This window comes from Tetrao urogallus, assembly GCF_951394365.1.
Source record: "Tetrao urogallus genome assembly, chromosome: 19".
Classification (NCBI taxonomy): domain Eukaryota; kingdom Metazoa; phylum Chordata; class Aves; order Galliformes; family Phasianidae; genus Tetrao; species Tetrao urogallus.
The window spans coordinates 2,361,645-2,376,973 of NC_136832.1; the positions used below are offsets into that span (position 1 = coordinate 2,361,645).

At 41.8% G+C, this 15,329-nt stretch overlaps 1 protein-coding gene across 2 annotated transcripts in view; it reads left to right on the plus strand.

Moving 5' to 3' along the window:
• Positions 1-327: 327 nt before the first annotated feature.
• LOC306953785 (voltage-dependent N-type calcium channel subunit alpha-1B-like) overlaps positions 328-15,329 on the plus strand; it is a gene marked incomplete at both ends in the record, with an annotated part of 257,528 nt that continues 242,526 nt past the window's right edge. For both annotated transcript variants that reach the window (XM_079544765.1, XM_079544766.1), the window contains 3 exons: positions 328-608; positions 2,904-3,009; positions 9,438-9,577. In XM_079544765.1, coding sequence (XP_079400891.1) covers positions 328-608; positions 2,904-3,009; positions 9,438-9,577 — 527 coding nt within the window. The remainder of the gene's footprint in view (positions 609-2,903; positions 3,010-9,437; positions 9,578-15,329) is intronic.

Consider the following 15,329-nt stretch of genomic DNA (forward strand, 5'->3'; position numbering starts at 1 on the left):
CGCGGAAGGGACCGCGTCAGCCCCGCGGTTTCGGCCATGAGGTCGGGGCGAAGAGACGGCACCTGTGCGGGGAGGTGAGCGGAGCATCGGCACCTTCCTGCTATCCGGGCAGCCCCAGCGACGAGCGAAGAGGAAGGGCGGAGGAAGGGAAGGGAATTTTGATGATGATGATTATTTTTTAAAAATCTAGCTGTGTATTTTGGTGCGATCAATCCCGACCCCGCAACAGAAGCCCCCGGAGGGAGAAGTGCTGCGCGCTGTGATGCGTCTTCCTCTCGTCTCGGCTGCCAGATTGGATTGTAGCACCCAGCTCCGTGCGCTGAGAGAATGGCTCGGTTCGGGGATGATCTACCAACACGCTATGGAGGTGGAGGGCCGGCCGGGGCTGGAAGAGGGAGCAGCCGGCAAGGTGGCCCCCAGGCCGGCCAAAGGATGTATAAGCAGTCGATGGCTCAGAGGGCCCGGACTATGGCTCTCTATAATCCCATCCCTGTCAAACAGAACTGCTTCACAGTCAACAGATCCCTCTTCATCTTCAGTGAAGATAATGTTATACGGAAATATGCCAAGAGAATAACAGAATGGCCATATCCTTTCAGGGAGGCTGTGTGGGCATGGTGGGGAAGCTGGGGAGGGGGGAGATGTGGAGATTGAGACCCCTCTAGTCAGCTGAGGATGAGTGTCTGCTGCTAATATAGACCTGCATGTGTGATCCAGTGTGTGTAATGGGTATGTGCGACATAGATCCTTGTGTCTGACATAATGTGCAGTTGTGTAGCTTGGTATCACAGGAAAATGCTTCTGTGGAAGCAGCAGAGTGTGCTTTTGACTGTGCCAGGGGTGTTAGGTATACATGCATTCCAGTGTGTATTTAGGTGTGAGATATATAGTTGCATAGATTTGTATTTCTACAATTTAAATGAAATGTTAATGAATTTGTTAGATTCCTGCTAATGAATCCCAATTCTTATTTCCATCTTAGAGACTTACAACTCTTATTTCTAACTCTGAATAGGAGAATAAATGTAAGATAAAAATGATGACACCTTAGCATTAAACTGCACTGATAGGAGAGACAGTGATAACTAAGGTACCTCGTGAAATCCCACCACACAACCATTGCAGCTTTTTTTTCAGTACCTTGTGTCCTGAATCCATTAGAACCAACAGGAATCTTATCACTTTGAATGAAGTACCCAATCTAAGCTTAGTCAGTTCTAAAAACAAAACAACAACAACAAAAAAGTGAAGCTTTGTGAGAGAGGAAGGCAGTAAGTGGAGGGAAAGCTCATCTGTTGTATTGTGAAAGGGGCAGATGCTTTCTGTCTCAGAACCAGCTTCCAGGCCGAGTGAGCTGCAGATATCTTCCTTAGAAGGAGGCTTTGCTTGTAATGATACACACAGCAGGGTTGTAAGCTGTGAGAAAAGGAAAGTAGGCTCTTCTTCCAAGATTGAGGTTACCAGGGAGTAGATGTATTGCATGTGTGTGTGTACGTGCGTGTGTGTACAGGAGTGCATTACACTGGCGATCTCAGGGGAACTGGTTGTTTTCTTTTCATTTGAACACACACCAATTAATTGTGAGCTAACATCAGGAAGGCCTTCTCCCAGCCTCCTAGCAACACTTTCAATTGCCATGGAGGCCGGCTCCTCTTTAGTCTTCCCAAGCTTTCACTTCCAAAGAGGCTAACAGAAAAAAATACACCAGTGGAATGAATGCACTTCTTTTCCTCCTGAATACACACGCATATTGATCTCTCCATCCGAATTATAAAACCACAGGCATTGCTATACTTCCTTATCCATTTCTGCTCCCTGCATGAATAAACAAGCTCCAAAGCCCCAGTGGCAGCCAAAGCATCGCATTTCCTGCCAGGCTAGATATATTCTATCCCTCTCTAGCCTCTTGGGCTACTGCTCTGTTAGGGTACAGCATGGAGAGGGGGCCCACGGCGCTGCGGAGCCAGCCGGCTCAACAGAGCCATCAGCAGGTCCCCACGGCCGAGCTGCGGGCCGGGTCCTGGCCGAGCTGCGGCCCAGGAGGGCGGGGGCAGACAGGGCGGGAGCTGTCCGTGGTACCGAGCGACGGAGCTATCCGCGGTGCTGAACGGACGCTATTCGCGGTGTCGATCGGGCGCTGTCCACGGTGCTGAAAAGGGCGCGACCCAACGTTTTGACGCACGGTTCCCGCGGTACGGTACGGAACTGTCCGCGGTGCTGAGCGGAGCTGTCCGCCGTGCTGGGGGAACGTTGCCGCCCGCGACGCGGCTCCGCCCTCGGAGCTCCGAGACTCGCAACGGCTCAGGGCCAGAATGAATCCATGAAACGAGAGGCTACCCCGTGTTGGGTTTGCCTTTTTTCCTCTAAGATCTCTTATGCATCTCGATAGAGCACTGACTATTTTGCTCTCATTAGGAGCAGGTGTTGCAATCTAGCAGTTTGGACCTGTGTAGGCACTCTAAATCGAACTATTTAGTCCATGACTTCTTTCCACGATGCGAGCAAGTTAAATGATGACAAATTTCTGAATAATAACTCAGCAGAGGACATACAGCTGCATTATCTATTTTGTTTCAGTTTGGGTCATTAATCTCATTTAATAATAATAAAAAGATAGCTTTCTGGTTTTTTTTACTTTTTATTTTTTCCTTTCTTCATCCTTGTTACACTTCACCTTGAGTAGCTCTGATTTTGTGTAGGTCACTAACTTTCACAAAGATCTAGTTTCCTGTTCTTCTTCCAAAGATACCCCCAAAAGAACTGAGAAATTCTAGGAGACTGAATGTCTCCAAAAGAGATAACAGATCTTTGAACATTCAACTTAATTGCTTTAGGTATAAATGAGTTTAATTGTGGCTCTTCTTGTGCTATCTTGGTTTTTTTCTTTAACTTCTGGTTCCCACTCCATTTGAATACATGATTTTAGCTACAATCATAGCCAATTGTATTGTGCTGGCTCTGGAGCAACATTTGCCGGATGGAGACAAGACACCTATGTCAGAGAGATTGGTGAGTTCTATTCATTTATTTAGATTTTCTTTCTTCTAGTCTTATACAAAAAGCAATCATCCACCCAGTGTTGTGGGTACTTGTATCTATTTTCAAGATCCATATGTAAACAAATAGAAATGGAACTTACAAACAGAACAAATAAGGTATTGACAATAAACAGAACTACAGCCTCCCAGTTCTACAAGCACAAGAATGCTTCATCACGCTAGCCAATCCTGTGCAATTCCAAGAAAAGTGAGGGACTTTTCAGTGTAACAGAAGAGGAGAAAACTTGCACTGTATGTAGACCAAGACAGGAAGGAGCTGCTCAGATTTATGTGTAGAATCAAATGAACATCTTTGATATTTTCAGAGGAAGTGTTAGAACAGAATAACCTTTAGGCCCGTAAGTCTTTCAGCTGTCTTCCAGCTACAACTGTATATTAAGGATCATTCAAAGCAAACTTTGGATTTAGAATATTACATTCCCCTGCCAAAAAGGAAACCAACTTACAGAGGAAAATAATTTACCAGCAGGCTTTATGGTAATGAGCTCAATTACCTTATTTCAGAAAGAAATACAAGAATAGCTTCAAAATCATTCTTTCACTTATCATCGCTGTAGGAAAAAATGGATAATACTTGGTCTGACTTTTTTTTTTTTTTTTTTTTTGTTCCTCCTGCTGTTAATGATCTGGAATATATTTCATGTCTAAATTCATTAGTCTTGGTGTATGTTCAAAGGATTAATAAATATGCATTTCCATGTGTTTTACATGTAGACATTAAATTATTGAAACAACAATAATATTATCCTTCTAGTCAAATGCTTGAACCTCTGAAAGCTGGTTGCTACAGTTTCTAAGTCTGGTCCATAACAGTGGGCAACTTTCACAATTTCAGTCTTCAAAACAGAAGTAAAGAGAAAACAGGGGGAAAAAAAGTGTGTAATTGAGAGATCTAGAATGAACTTCAGGCTCAGCTGGTTGATACTGCCTATTTGGAAATGTATCTGCTGATGCATATATAATAGGCTGGCTGCCTATTTACATTGTATTCTAGTCACTTTTAATATTAATTATTATTATTGTGTTGGACTAGATTATCTCCAGAAGCCCCTTCCAAGTCCTGTGATTCTGTGATTTGTAGTTAAGATGTATTGACGAAAAAAAAATGAAAAATGTGTTGAACTTTTTCATTAGATGACAATGTGTTTTGTATGCTTGGGGATCTGATAGAAAGGCAAATGTGGGTTTGTGAGCAAAGCACAGATTTAGGAGGATGATTGAGCTGGGAAAATTCCAGCGTTCCATACATGGATCTTAAACATATGTAGTAGTGAAGGGGAAAGGCAGTTTTGTGAATATTCTGGCTTGGTAACCTTATGGTAATTTGTTACTTCATGCAGGAGGTGGTATGGTTAGCACATTGTGTCTGTGTTGCACTGTATCCCTAGACTTACAAATGGATCCAAGATGGTATTTATTGCTTCTTTTCTCCATTGCATTAGCTCTGTTTTTCAATGCTCCGTGCTTCTATGTCCTCTTTTGGTTTCTGCCCATATCACGACTGTGCGGGGCAATGGCATTAACAGCAGTGTAAAATAACTGAACAAATTAAATGCATAGGACCCAACTTGTTGCTTCTGCCTTGGAGATGAAGGAAGAATTAACCCTCAAGTTTTGCCCCAAACAAAGCTGTGCAGCATTGAATTTTAACCACATATTCTGAGGCCATCTTAACAACAGCACGTCTGTAACTGCAGTATTAAAGAGTTTAGCGTAGAATAACAGTGATGATCCTTACAAATCAGGATATTTTCTATTTTCAGAATGTGCTTTAAAAATTAAGCATTGTGAAAAAGAACTATTTTCTGGTTTTCAAAGCAAAGCCTCATTAGAATTCTCCTGTTGTGTCTACAAACCGTGAGTAGTTTCACTGAAAACGTTACAATTCTCTGTTAAAACAGAGAATTGTAACCATCCCACATATTTTCAGGGTTTTTTTTTGAGCCAGATTATAAGTCCACGTTTAACACCAGGTGTTTTACTACTGTCTTTGGCAGGGATAGAAATGGCCTCTTTTGGCTAATGATTTATGGCTATATATTCCTTTCTCCTGGGTTCATTAAAACTCCAAACAGGACTGTGGATTCATTGCTGAAGAGTTAATCAGATGTTAAGGATGAGATGCATGTCATCAGCCTTTTATAACTGAGAGATGTGGGGTGAGGTTTTGAAGGAAAACAAAATCTGCTCAAATACTTTGCACCACAGATAGAAAGACAAGGGATCTTAAGATCACCTGTTTGTTAAAGTCAAGAAAAAGATGAAGGAAGAATCCTTGCAAATATTTTCATTATTTTTCTCTTCTGATCAAGATTTTCCTCAATGTATCTCCCCAGGGACCCAAGATATGATCCTGCAGTGCAATCTCAATTTGCTTTCCATGCTCATGTTTCTTGACAAGCAAGGTTAATTGAATACATGGGAAGAGTGAGTGATATATTGGTATATGCAATATTTCAGAGTTGGAACATCTGAATTATAAGTAATCTTTTTTAGTTCATATTCAGTATGTAGTTTGTGAGACAGAAAAGCTGTTGATGCCTCTTTTGTCCCTGGACTAGCTAGGTTAATTTCTTGCTCTTTTTGTCTGGAGTTTCTGGACAACTGAGGTTTATATGGAAGCATATAGTCTTATTGTTCTGTCAAGTTAGGATTGGGGAGCAGTCTGCTAATAAAATCCAGGAAAAACACAACCAATGTATGGAAACTTTGTCAAAACCCAATTGTTTGGGCAGAAGTGTACCTCGTGTCTATCAGTGGAAAAAGTGACACTAGAATGGGAGTCAAAATCAAGGCTCTGAAAGTACGTCAGTCTGGTGGTTAAAGCAGTTAGAAGTGAGCTGGAACTCTGCCTGCAAATTCTTGTTTTTCAGACAAGAGAAATAAGCTCACGCTCCCACTGGAAGGGGAATGCTTTACTCCCTAGGCTCTTGCCCGTGCTGGTCTGGGAGCTTGGCATTCTTTGGCTGCTGGAAGTTTTTACTTCAAATCAGTAATTATCCACTGGAGCAGGAATGCTGCAAGCTTACTGCTCTCTGTCTCAGCTGAATGCCTTAGCCAATAGTTTGTAGAGGCAGTTTCACTATGTTCCAATAAATATTGCATTGTTTATACACTTTGGAGCAATGCCAGGATAAAATATGCTGAGGGAATTGCACTGAGTGGCCCAGAGCCTGATGGTGAGAGCTCCAGATGTGGGAAGGTGAGCTTCAAATCGAAGCCTGAATGACCTTGCAGGTGGATGCCTTGGCCATTGTGTCCTTGGCTGTCCAGCCTGAGGTGTGCTTGTGCTCTCTCCATTGTCCTGCTAATTTCTTTTTTTTTTTTTTTCATGTGAAGCTTCTATAGACCATGAATTTTTCTCGGCCTAACAGATACAATATCTGAACTAACAGGATGAGAAACTTATTTTCTGCTCTGCTCTTGTGCAGAACAGCCTGCTTGAAGACATCAGTGGGTCTGTAGGATGTGTGTTTCACTGTAGGGCTCCTAGTGTTTGGCTGGTTTTGATGTGAGGATGGAACATAATTGTTTTCTCAGATATTCAGCATGACAGATCCTTCATTTGCCTAATGGATTTAAATTCTTTAACCTATTCACTGGCACTTCGTGCAGCCATATATGAGCAGTTCATATTAAGCTCTGCATGAACAAAGGCTTACACACCCAAATCTATTAAGGCTGTCACATCTGAAGGCCAACGAAAGACATTAGGAAATGGACTAGGAATAGTAATGACTTCCCAGACATAGAAGTTGTTTCTGATCTGAAACATATTGATTAAATGTGTGTTTGGCCCAGACTCAAGCTTTGCTGTGTCCACAGCAAACAACCTGCTGGCACAGCTCTGGCTGCTGCCCAAATTCTCCACCCTCTTTCTAAGCATTCACATCCATACTTATCATCTCCTACTTCCCTAAACCTGAATTCAAGCAAGACCCCAGTACCCTATCTGCAAGGGGCTGCAGGATGAGCTGGAAGCAGGATTTTTCAATTGACAGCAGTGCTGTTTCAGTGTTGCTCAGGGCAAGTCACCCACTCCACATCCTTCCATCACACACACTAATGCAAATCCTTTTTTTCAGCAGCAGTTCCTACTACCTACAGGGGCATCACTTTTGTATTTAATTCTATCCTTGCTACTGACCTGATTCTTAGGCTGAATTAGTGTAAATACAGATAGGCTTTAGAAAAGATCAGTTTTCTATGCCCTCTTATTTCCTCAGCTACTCACTCTCATCAGTGTTGTCAATAGTTGTTTTTTGTTTTTCTTTTTTTTTTCTTTTTTTCTTTTTTAAATAAATACCCAAGCCCATATGTGATGCTTCCTGATTTCTTAGATGTTGATAAGAGCTTTTTTGACCCGATTCTTAAGAGCTCTGTATACTCCTGACTTTGGGAAAAAAACATATTCTATAAAACCCTCGAGTACCTGAACACCAGTCCTTTAAAGATGGGAGCTGTAACCACAAGGCATCTGACCCAGATAGAGTGTATGACTAGTAGCAGAGTAGATGCAGAGCTTTCAGGAAGTGAAGGAGTAATAAGCAGGGAGCGCATTCAGAGTGGGGGAATTTTAATATTTATTTTATGATGTGGTAGAAAAGTTCTTTTTAGAGGTTCACTATTAGATGTGTTTTGGAAATGAAGGATGGCTTGGGGGGGGCTTTGTTTTGTGAAGATTGTAGGTGTTTGTTGATCTAGAAGGCGTTGTGGGACTGAAGAGCAGGCAGCCTAGGCAGCAAGAGTGGCTCTGTGATCACAAAGGAAAGCCAAGGGAGCGGTAAGGTAGATTCTCCTTAAACCATGTACGATAATTTCAGATCTCTCTCCTTTCTTGCCTGGCCACAGGGGAATAGGAGGGGAAGCAGTGAGGTTAAGAAAGGTAGAAGGGACTAGAGATGCTGTAGAATGGAATATATAGGGGTCTTGTGTCACTGAGATGTGTGTAGGGGTGCAGTACTCTCCTTGGTAGGAAACAAAAGTTTAATTCAGACGCTGATGGAAAAGCCTGTCTGCATGTAAGTATTTCCAACAGCTTAGAGCTACCCTCAAGGATTATTGCTTTGTGATTGATTTTCTGAGTTGGGTATACATCAACATGATCAGTGTTCAAGGCTCTTTGGGAAGGGTGTGCTATCATGTCGTTCTGTAAGAGAAAAGCTGGCTTTCTGTAACAAGCATCATGCCTAAAGCATAGTCTGTGTGCCAGTGCTGGGTTGGAGCTGTGGTGCTGTGTCTGCAAAATATTTGTGTCAAAACTGCTCCTTTCTTTGTTGTGGCCACAAAGACTTGACACTCACGTTCTTTCTGCACAAAATGAACTAATTTTTGACACTAACAGAACTGCAACATATAAATAACTGCACCTAAAGCTCAACTCTTGATCAGAATTATCAAAGCTACTGTAACAGCAATTCTCTAATTTGGTAGTTTGTTTCCTTTTAAGGAGGGCTGCCTCACTTCCATTACCTTAAGCTAAAATCATGGATCTAAGGCACGTGTGAAAATTGGATACAGGTGCTGAAGCTGCTTAGCATGCTCTTGAAATTGACACCTGGTGCTTTCACCTCTTCCTTTGCTCTTGTTTTTTGCTGACATCTCTTTTTCCAACAGTGAATTCTTCCTTTTAGAAATGAATTTCTTTAAACTCTTATCAATACAATATCAAGGGATCAATATAATATTGAGGGATCTGGTGCCAAAGATGGAAAGGAAGTTTAATAAAGCTCTAAACTTCCTCTCTTCTTTATTGGGTTAGGGTATGAAGTCTTAGCTTCAATGGGGCACTAGGCAAAAATCTTTCTGCTTCCACTATTAACAGAATGAAATTAGGTTTTGTCCCTGAATCAGACACACAACAGAACAAAAATAGATGGATTTGAAGCTGTGGAATGTGAAGCAGAAAGAGTGAAAGAAGTGATGGAATAAATGATAAAAGACTTCCTGGTGATGTTTGTAAGTTTGTTTTCCTCAGATTACTCTGGTTTGTCTTTATAGCTCATCCAGGAAACAGAAACGTGTTTTCTTCCATGTCAGTAACTATAGAAATGTGATTTCACATTTAGATGTATGCCTGGAGCAAGATTTCAGTATTAAAGTTCTTTCCAGGAATTTGAGCAATTGTGAAAAGTAGGGGGTGAAACCACTGGAACAAAGGCAAATAGAATTTTCCATGTAAAAAGTCAAATTTATCCTCAGAAGAATAATTCTGAAATCCTTCCTTATGCTTGGTTTCAATACACTTGAACCTTTTGGTTTCAACTCTGTCCACAGCTGGAAAGAATGGGAAGTTGGTGCATGTATTTATCCTACAATTGTCGAGGCAAGTGCAGTCATGTGGGCATCTTTGACACTTCTGCTTTTTGTTCTTTGCAGGATGACACTGAGCCGTACTTTATTGGAATATTTTGTTTTGAAGCTGGTATAAAGATCATTGCTCTGGGGTTTGTTTTTCACAAAGGCTCTTACCTCCGAAATGGTTGGAACGTGATGGATTTCGTTGTGGTCCTCACAGGGTAAGTGACCTCCTCTTGCTGTAAATTTAGGGGACAGCCTTGTTTTGGTTTGCATTATTTTTAAAGTACGGGTTAGAGTGGAAGTGGCTGTGGTGAAACATTGCTTTAAAACTGCAGTTACTGTCTTTAAATGATGATTATTGAGCAGAGTGAGTCACTTTCAAAGCATTGTTTGAACCAACTGCAGTGAGACTTTGGGGAGATTTATTTGTATACATGCTGGCATGTAACTCATCCGAATACTCACTGACATTTCTCAGGCTTTGCAGGTTCTAATTGCCACGAGGTACTTGAACCTGATTTAAATCAATCTATCTTCTGACGTTACAGGCTGACTTCAAAAGTCAATGTAGAGTGAACCAGCAAATTAAATGCATCCCATCTTTAAAATATTATTGCTCTGAAATCAGTGAAGCTTCTACAGGGATGAATTTAGTTTGCTGTAAAACAAGGTTGCTGAAAATAATTCAAAGAGGGTGCATGTCTGGTAAGATTGTAGTTGAAAATGCTGTCTGTGTGTTTTGTGTCCTATTTGAAGAGACACCACTAATTTATTTCTGGGAAATGCTGGCATTGTCTTGTTACACATTGCAACAATTTCTGTGTTTAACAAGCGTTAAGTAACTCTTACTTTGTGCAGATTGTACTCCACTGTGAACATTAGGGTTTACAAAGGTCTGCATGAGGTCCTGATCTTGCAGCCTTCATCTTGGAATCTCAGTTTGTCTTTGAGAAGAGTGAGCGCTGGTTCTTGTTACTCATATGCACTCATTTCACAAACCTCCCAGGTGTGATGAATATATATTCTTTGGTCTACTTAGTGGTGTACAGTAGGATGCTGGTAGGAGAATGCTGGCACGCATATACAAATATATTCATTGGGTGCATTAGCACTGTAATTCTATTTGCATTCAGCACACCATGTGATACAGCAATTGAGAGGCCAAAGGGAGTTCTGTATGTATTGAGAGGAAGAAAATAAATACGCAGGGCTTGATCCTCCTGCTGCTGGGGCTGGGTATTTAATCAATAGAAACTTCAGTGGAGCCACAAGGAGAATCAGATTTACATACTTAGAAGCACACAGGGTATCAGGATCAAAAAAAGAATTAGCATAGGTGCTACAATTATTTGCACCAACAGTACGTTCTGATTTCTTGTTTGCAATGTGCCCTCCTGTGTGCTCAAGGAAACAAATGGAAAACCCAGCCAGCCAACCACCAAAACTAAGGCCCTGGTTCTGGGAAGAACTTGCTTTAGTTCATCCCACAGCAAAACATTCAAGTATCTGTTTGAACTTGGCTGGCTCCAATGGTTCTGTGCCCCAAATTAAAGCAATTTAATTGGATTTTACCTGATTATTATTATTATTTTTTTTTTATAAACACATCCCAAGGATCAAAATATGTCTAGTTAAAAAACACTTGGCTGCGATTGAAACTTCCAACATTCTGCAATAGCACCTGAAACTGAGTGCGTGTGCCAGGCTTGTGGAATCACAACTGAAGGCTCAGTGTATAGGCGTGACACGGGCATCCTTCTGGTGCCACTTTTATTGCAAGTGCTGTTTGCAGTGCTGTTTGATCTCGGAGTATAATTGCAGAATATCGGCTTGATTAGACGCTGTAATAAGGAACCCTGTTGCTATCTGCAAACATGCGTATTCTTTTGAAGTACAATCCTGTTAATGTCAAAGCTTCTGGTTTCCAATGGTGATGCTAGCTGGGCTGTATTGAAGCTGTCTTGTACATGGACTTCCCACCAGGCAGGCAGTGTGGGGAAGGCAATGTGAAAACCAACCGGCACCAAGCCCAAGGGTTTGCTCCAGTGAGGAATCCCACAGCCCTCTAATCCTGTGAACTGAGGGCTGGGTTTAGCTCTTGAGGCGTTCTTGAGCTCGTGACCAAGTGTTGGTGTTTGGCCCCACCGAAAGCACCAGGTGTGCTTGGTTAGGTGAACGTTTTTCTGAATCTGGGGGCTGTATTTGCAAATCCAGTAATGATGTGGGGGGACCTGCAGTACAGAAATGAGATTGAACGATCTGCAGATTAACACAGGGTTAAATTAGTATTTTCTCTGCAGCCTGCTGTGTTTTGTTCTGAATTTCCTAGATCCTTGTGTTTTACCTCACTGCTGTGTTGCCATGGGTCTGCGCTAGAAAGCAGACTCTCCTTTCTTTCAGCTGTCTTCAGTGACCAGAAACCCTCTCAGCCACCCATTGCCTTCCCTGCTTGGCTAGCTGCTCCTCAAGGGGAAGTCTGAGTGAGGGTTTTACTGCAGATAGATAGCAGCTTGGTATTTCTGCTTTTAGACTTTGAACGCAGGCTGCTGAGGAAAAACGCTCACTGCTAGCAGCCCTGGCTGCTTCTCCAGGGAGGTGGTAGCACAACTGGTGCTTTAGTTTTCCTTTCCATGGAAAGTGATCGCAGATCTGTTGGAAAAATAAAATAAAAATCAAGCCAGTTTCTGTAATTCGTCAAAGAATAATAAAGAAGGACCGTGCTGAACTTGTGCTTTATGTGCTTTTACAAATACAGTTATGTAGGACATCAGGTTTTGAAGCATCATTTTACTACTCAATATCAAAAGCTTTCCTTTGCCATATGTGCAAGATTCCTACTTGAATATGTTACTTCATGTTTTGCAGGCAGCAATTGATATTTGGTTCCTAAGCTCAGTTTCACATTGATCTTCAATATTACAGAGGGATTTTGATTTCTTTTTTTTCCATACAAACGTGAAAGATCATGGAATGCATTTCATGATATCACACGCAGGGTTGTGCACCTGCTAATCCTGTTGGGTGCACGTTTTTAAAGTAGATAGCAAATGTCAGAAAACTTGATCTCATTTTCAGCTTTTAACTAAAATACCCATGAAAGCAAAGAGCATCTTTGCTCTCGTTGGCTGTTTCCATAGGAAGAAGGCCAGCCAGTGTCTGAGTGTGTTTCGGAGGAGGCTGTGGGGGAAGACTCTGCATTAATTGAACTTACCCTTATGTAAATGTTAAAGTGATCGTGCAGTAACCCTTCCCACACCTGCTTTTTTTGACACACCCCTCCCCAGCTTATTCTACTCAAAGCCTTCATATTGTTATTACTGATAAATACGGCTGTTTTTCTTCTGCAGTGATGGACATCTTGTTTGTCAAAATCCAACAGTCAAACTTGTTAATCAGAAAATAAACCAGGGTTCTGTTATATGTGACCAGGATCAATATCCTATTGAGCTAAACTGGAAACTAATTGATAGTAGCCCTAAAAAGCTTGGCTTGCTGTTGCAGCAAATACTCCCCTGGTTTCTTTCGACAGCAGAGCTGCAATGCTTTTTCTCATTTTCTTCCAAGAAAGCCTGTGGATCCACTGCTAATAAAGGCCTGGGAAAATAATAGACTGCTGCTTCCTGGAAGATTTTCTTCTCTCCGTAATTTATTTTTATTTATTTCTTATAAACTCTTCCAGTTGTAGATGAGCATTGAGGAGATGTGCCCTGCTGTGATGGGCCTGTTGCTGTTGTGGAGACACACGTAGTTTATTGCTCCTGTTCATTTTATTTTTCACGTTTGCATGGGCCCGTGTTTGCTCCTATGATCACATCACCCATTAGCTACTCTGAATCACCAAAAAAAAAGAAGGAAAAAGAAAAAAAAAGGCAAATGCCCAACTGGGCTGGAAATATACAACCTTAATGCACTGTTCTTGAGGGAAGATCAGGGGAATTTATTTACTTTCTATTGCTGCTCTGGAAACAGAGCCCTCCCCGCATCCAGGCTCCTACCGTTGGACCTGCAAACCTGCATTCAGGACCTTCAGGGCTCAGATCTGTTCTTGTTGGAATTCATGGGAAGATGGGTCTCTTGGCTTTTAAACTGAGAGTTATAAGGGGACTCTCCTCCTACATGTTCTGGAGCCTGCTTATAATTTTGGCTTCATCATATCTTGTGCAAAAGATTTCATGATTCAGCTACACACCATGAGGAGTGCTGCTGCTGCTTATTCCTCCTCCTCACTAGCTACCTGAGATTTCCATTGGTTTTCCATTAGATTTTGTGAGATCAGGGAAATAATTTATTCCTTTTCCTGCATGTTCATAGTTTTGAGTCTCTATCTTTTCCTCTATTGGAGACCTCAGCTACTTGACCTCCCTGAACATGAGAGCATCACTGACTCGTGCTGCTATTTTGGTCCTTCCCTGGTTCCATTGGATCCTCCGGGAAGCAGTGACCACAACTGTGTGCATTGTTTGTCCAACACTGAGAGTGGCTAATGACCAGTATAAACAAATTAAACAAAAAATAATCTCATGATCTGTTGTTTATGAGCAGAGTTAAATTTTTTTTTTTTGCTTTTAATAGGCCTGCATTGAACACTCTTAAAGAGTCCTGGTGTTGCCTAGAGCCAGCTGGATCAGCTGCCTGGATCTCTGGGCGGGACTGGCAGAGACAGCATGTGCCAGGCCTGGAACTGCCAAAAGAAATGTACAAAGTATCTGTGCAATTCCTGATGTCTCAGGCAGTTGGGAACAAATTACAAAAGCTAGAATTCTCTCGACTGTCTGGACGATAGGTTGTGGTGATGCTAATAATCTGGAAGGTAACTCATTTAATAACAAGGACCTGATCATCCTTGATATTTGCTTTGCTAGTTACCAGGACCGTCTCCGTACGTGGGCAGTCTAAGATGCTATTTCTGGTGCAGTGCATGAGAAGCAGCAGCAGGCTTAGTTGCTGCAATGACTGTCAAAGGGAGAAGCACAGGAACCATCAAACCTGGTCTGTACAGTGGGCTGCAGAGATCTGATCTTCCAGCTTGAGGTAGATTGTACCATTTAGACAGCGCATGAGGTGTAATGAGGCTGGGAAATTGTCTGAAAAGTGAATGTCTGGTTGAGGGCTGGGATTCCTGAAGCTGTCAAACAACGTAGATGCCTGTAGTCTCTAACGTTTATTCTCCACACGTGTTCCTTTGAATTCAAAAGCTCTTAGAGTAGGATGACTGAATTATAGGGCCCTACGTGACTAGTGCTTGTGCACTGCTGAGAATGGTTGAATCCCCCCACCTCCAAATAGCCATAGAGGACGGTAATTTGAAAACCAAAATTAAAGTAGAATAACAAAAACCCTTGAAAGCACTTCCAGTTATGCTTAGCCAGTATGCTTGGTGTTTTCTTTTTAAAGCTTCAGATCGAGACAGCTAGGGAATAAAGGAGGTGGGTGCAGGGAAATGCAAATTTCTTTTTTTCTACATGGAACTTTCGCTGTGTCTCTGCTAGAAAGCAAAGCTGAGCAGCAACAGGAGTTGGGCAAATGAATGTTTTAATAGAGGCAAGCTTTATCTTGAAGTTATCTCATGGAAAGTAAGTAAGACTTGTTATACAGAAGGGATGGTGATGGGCCAAGTCTGATTGCTGTTAGCATTATGCATGACTCATGCTAAAAACAAAACCTCTACAGATTTTAATGGAGATGATAACTGTTCTCTATTTATTTTATGCTTCAAAGATGGATGAATGTTTGCTGTCTCAGGAAAGTTCAGGATACACTCTGATATTAAATTAAATAAAAAGAGGATGAGGGAAAGGGAATTAACTTGTTTTCCTGAATGCAAAGTGTTAAGTGGAGATCTGACAGTTATACTGGAGCAGTGATGGAGGAAGGCAGAGAAAACAAGTGGCCAGTAATTTTGAAGAGGAGAGGGCATGTGATCCCTCAATATGAACCTGAAATTTAAGGTTGTCCTCTCGTCTTTCGCTT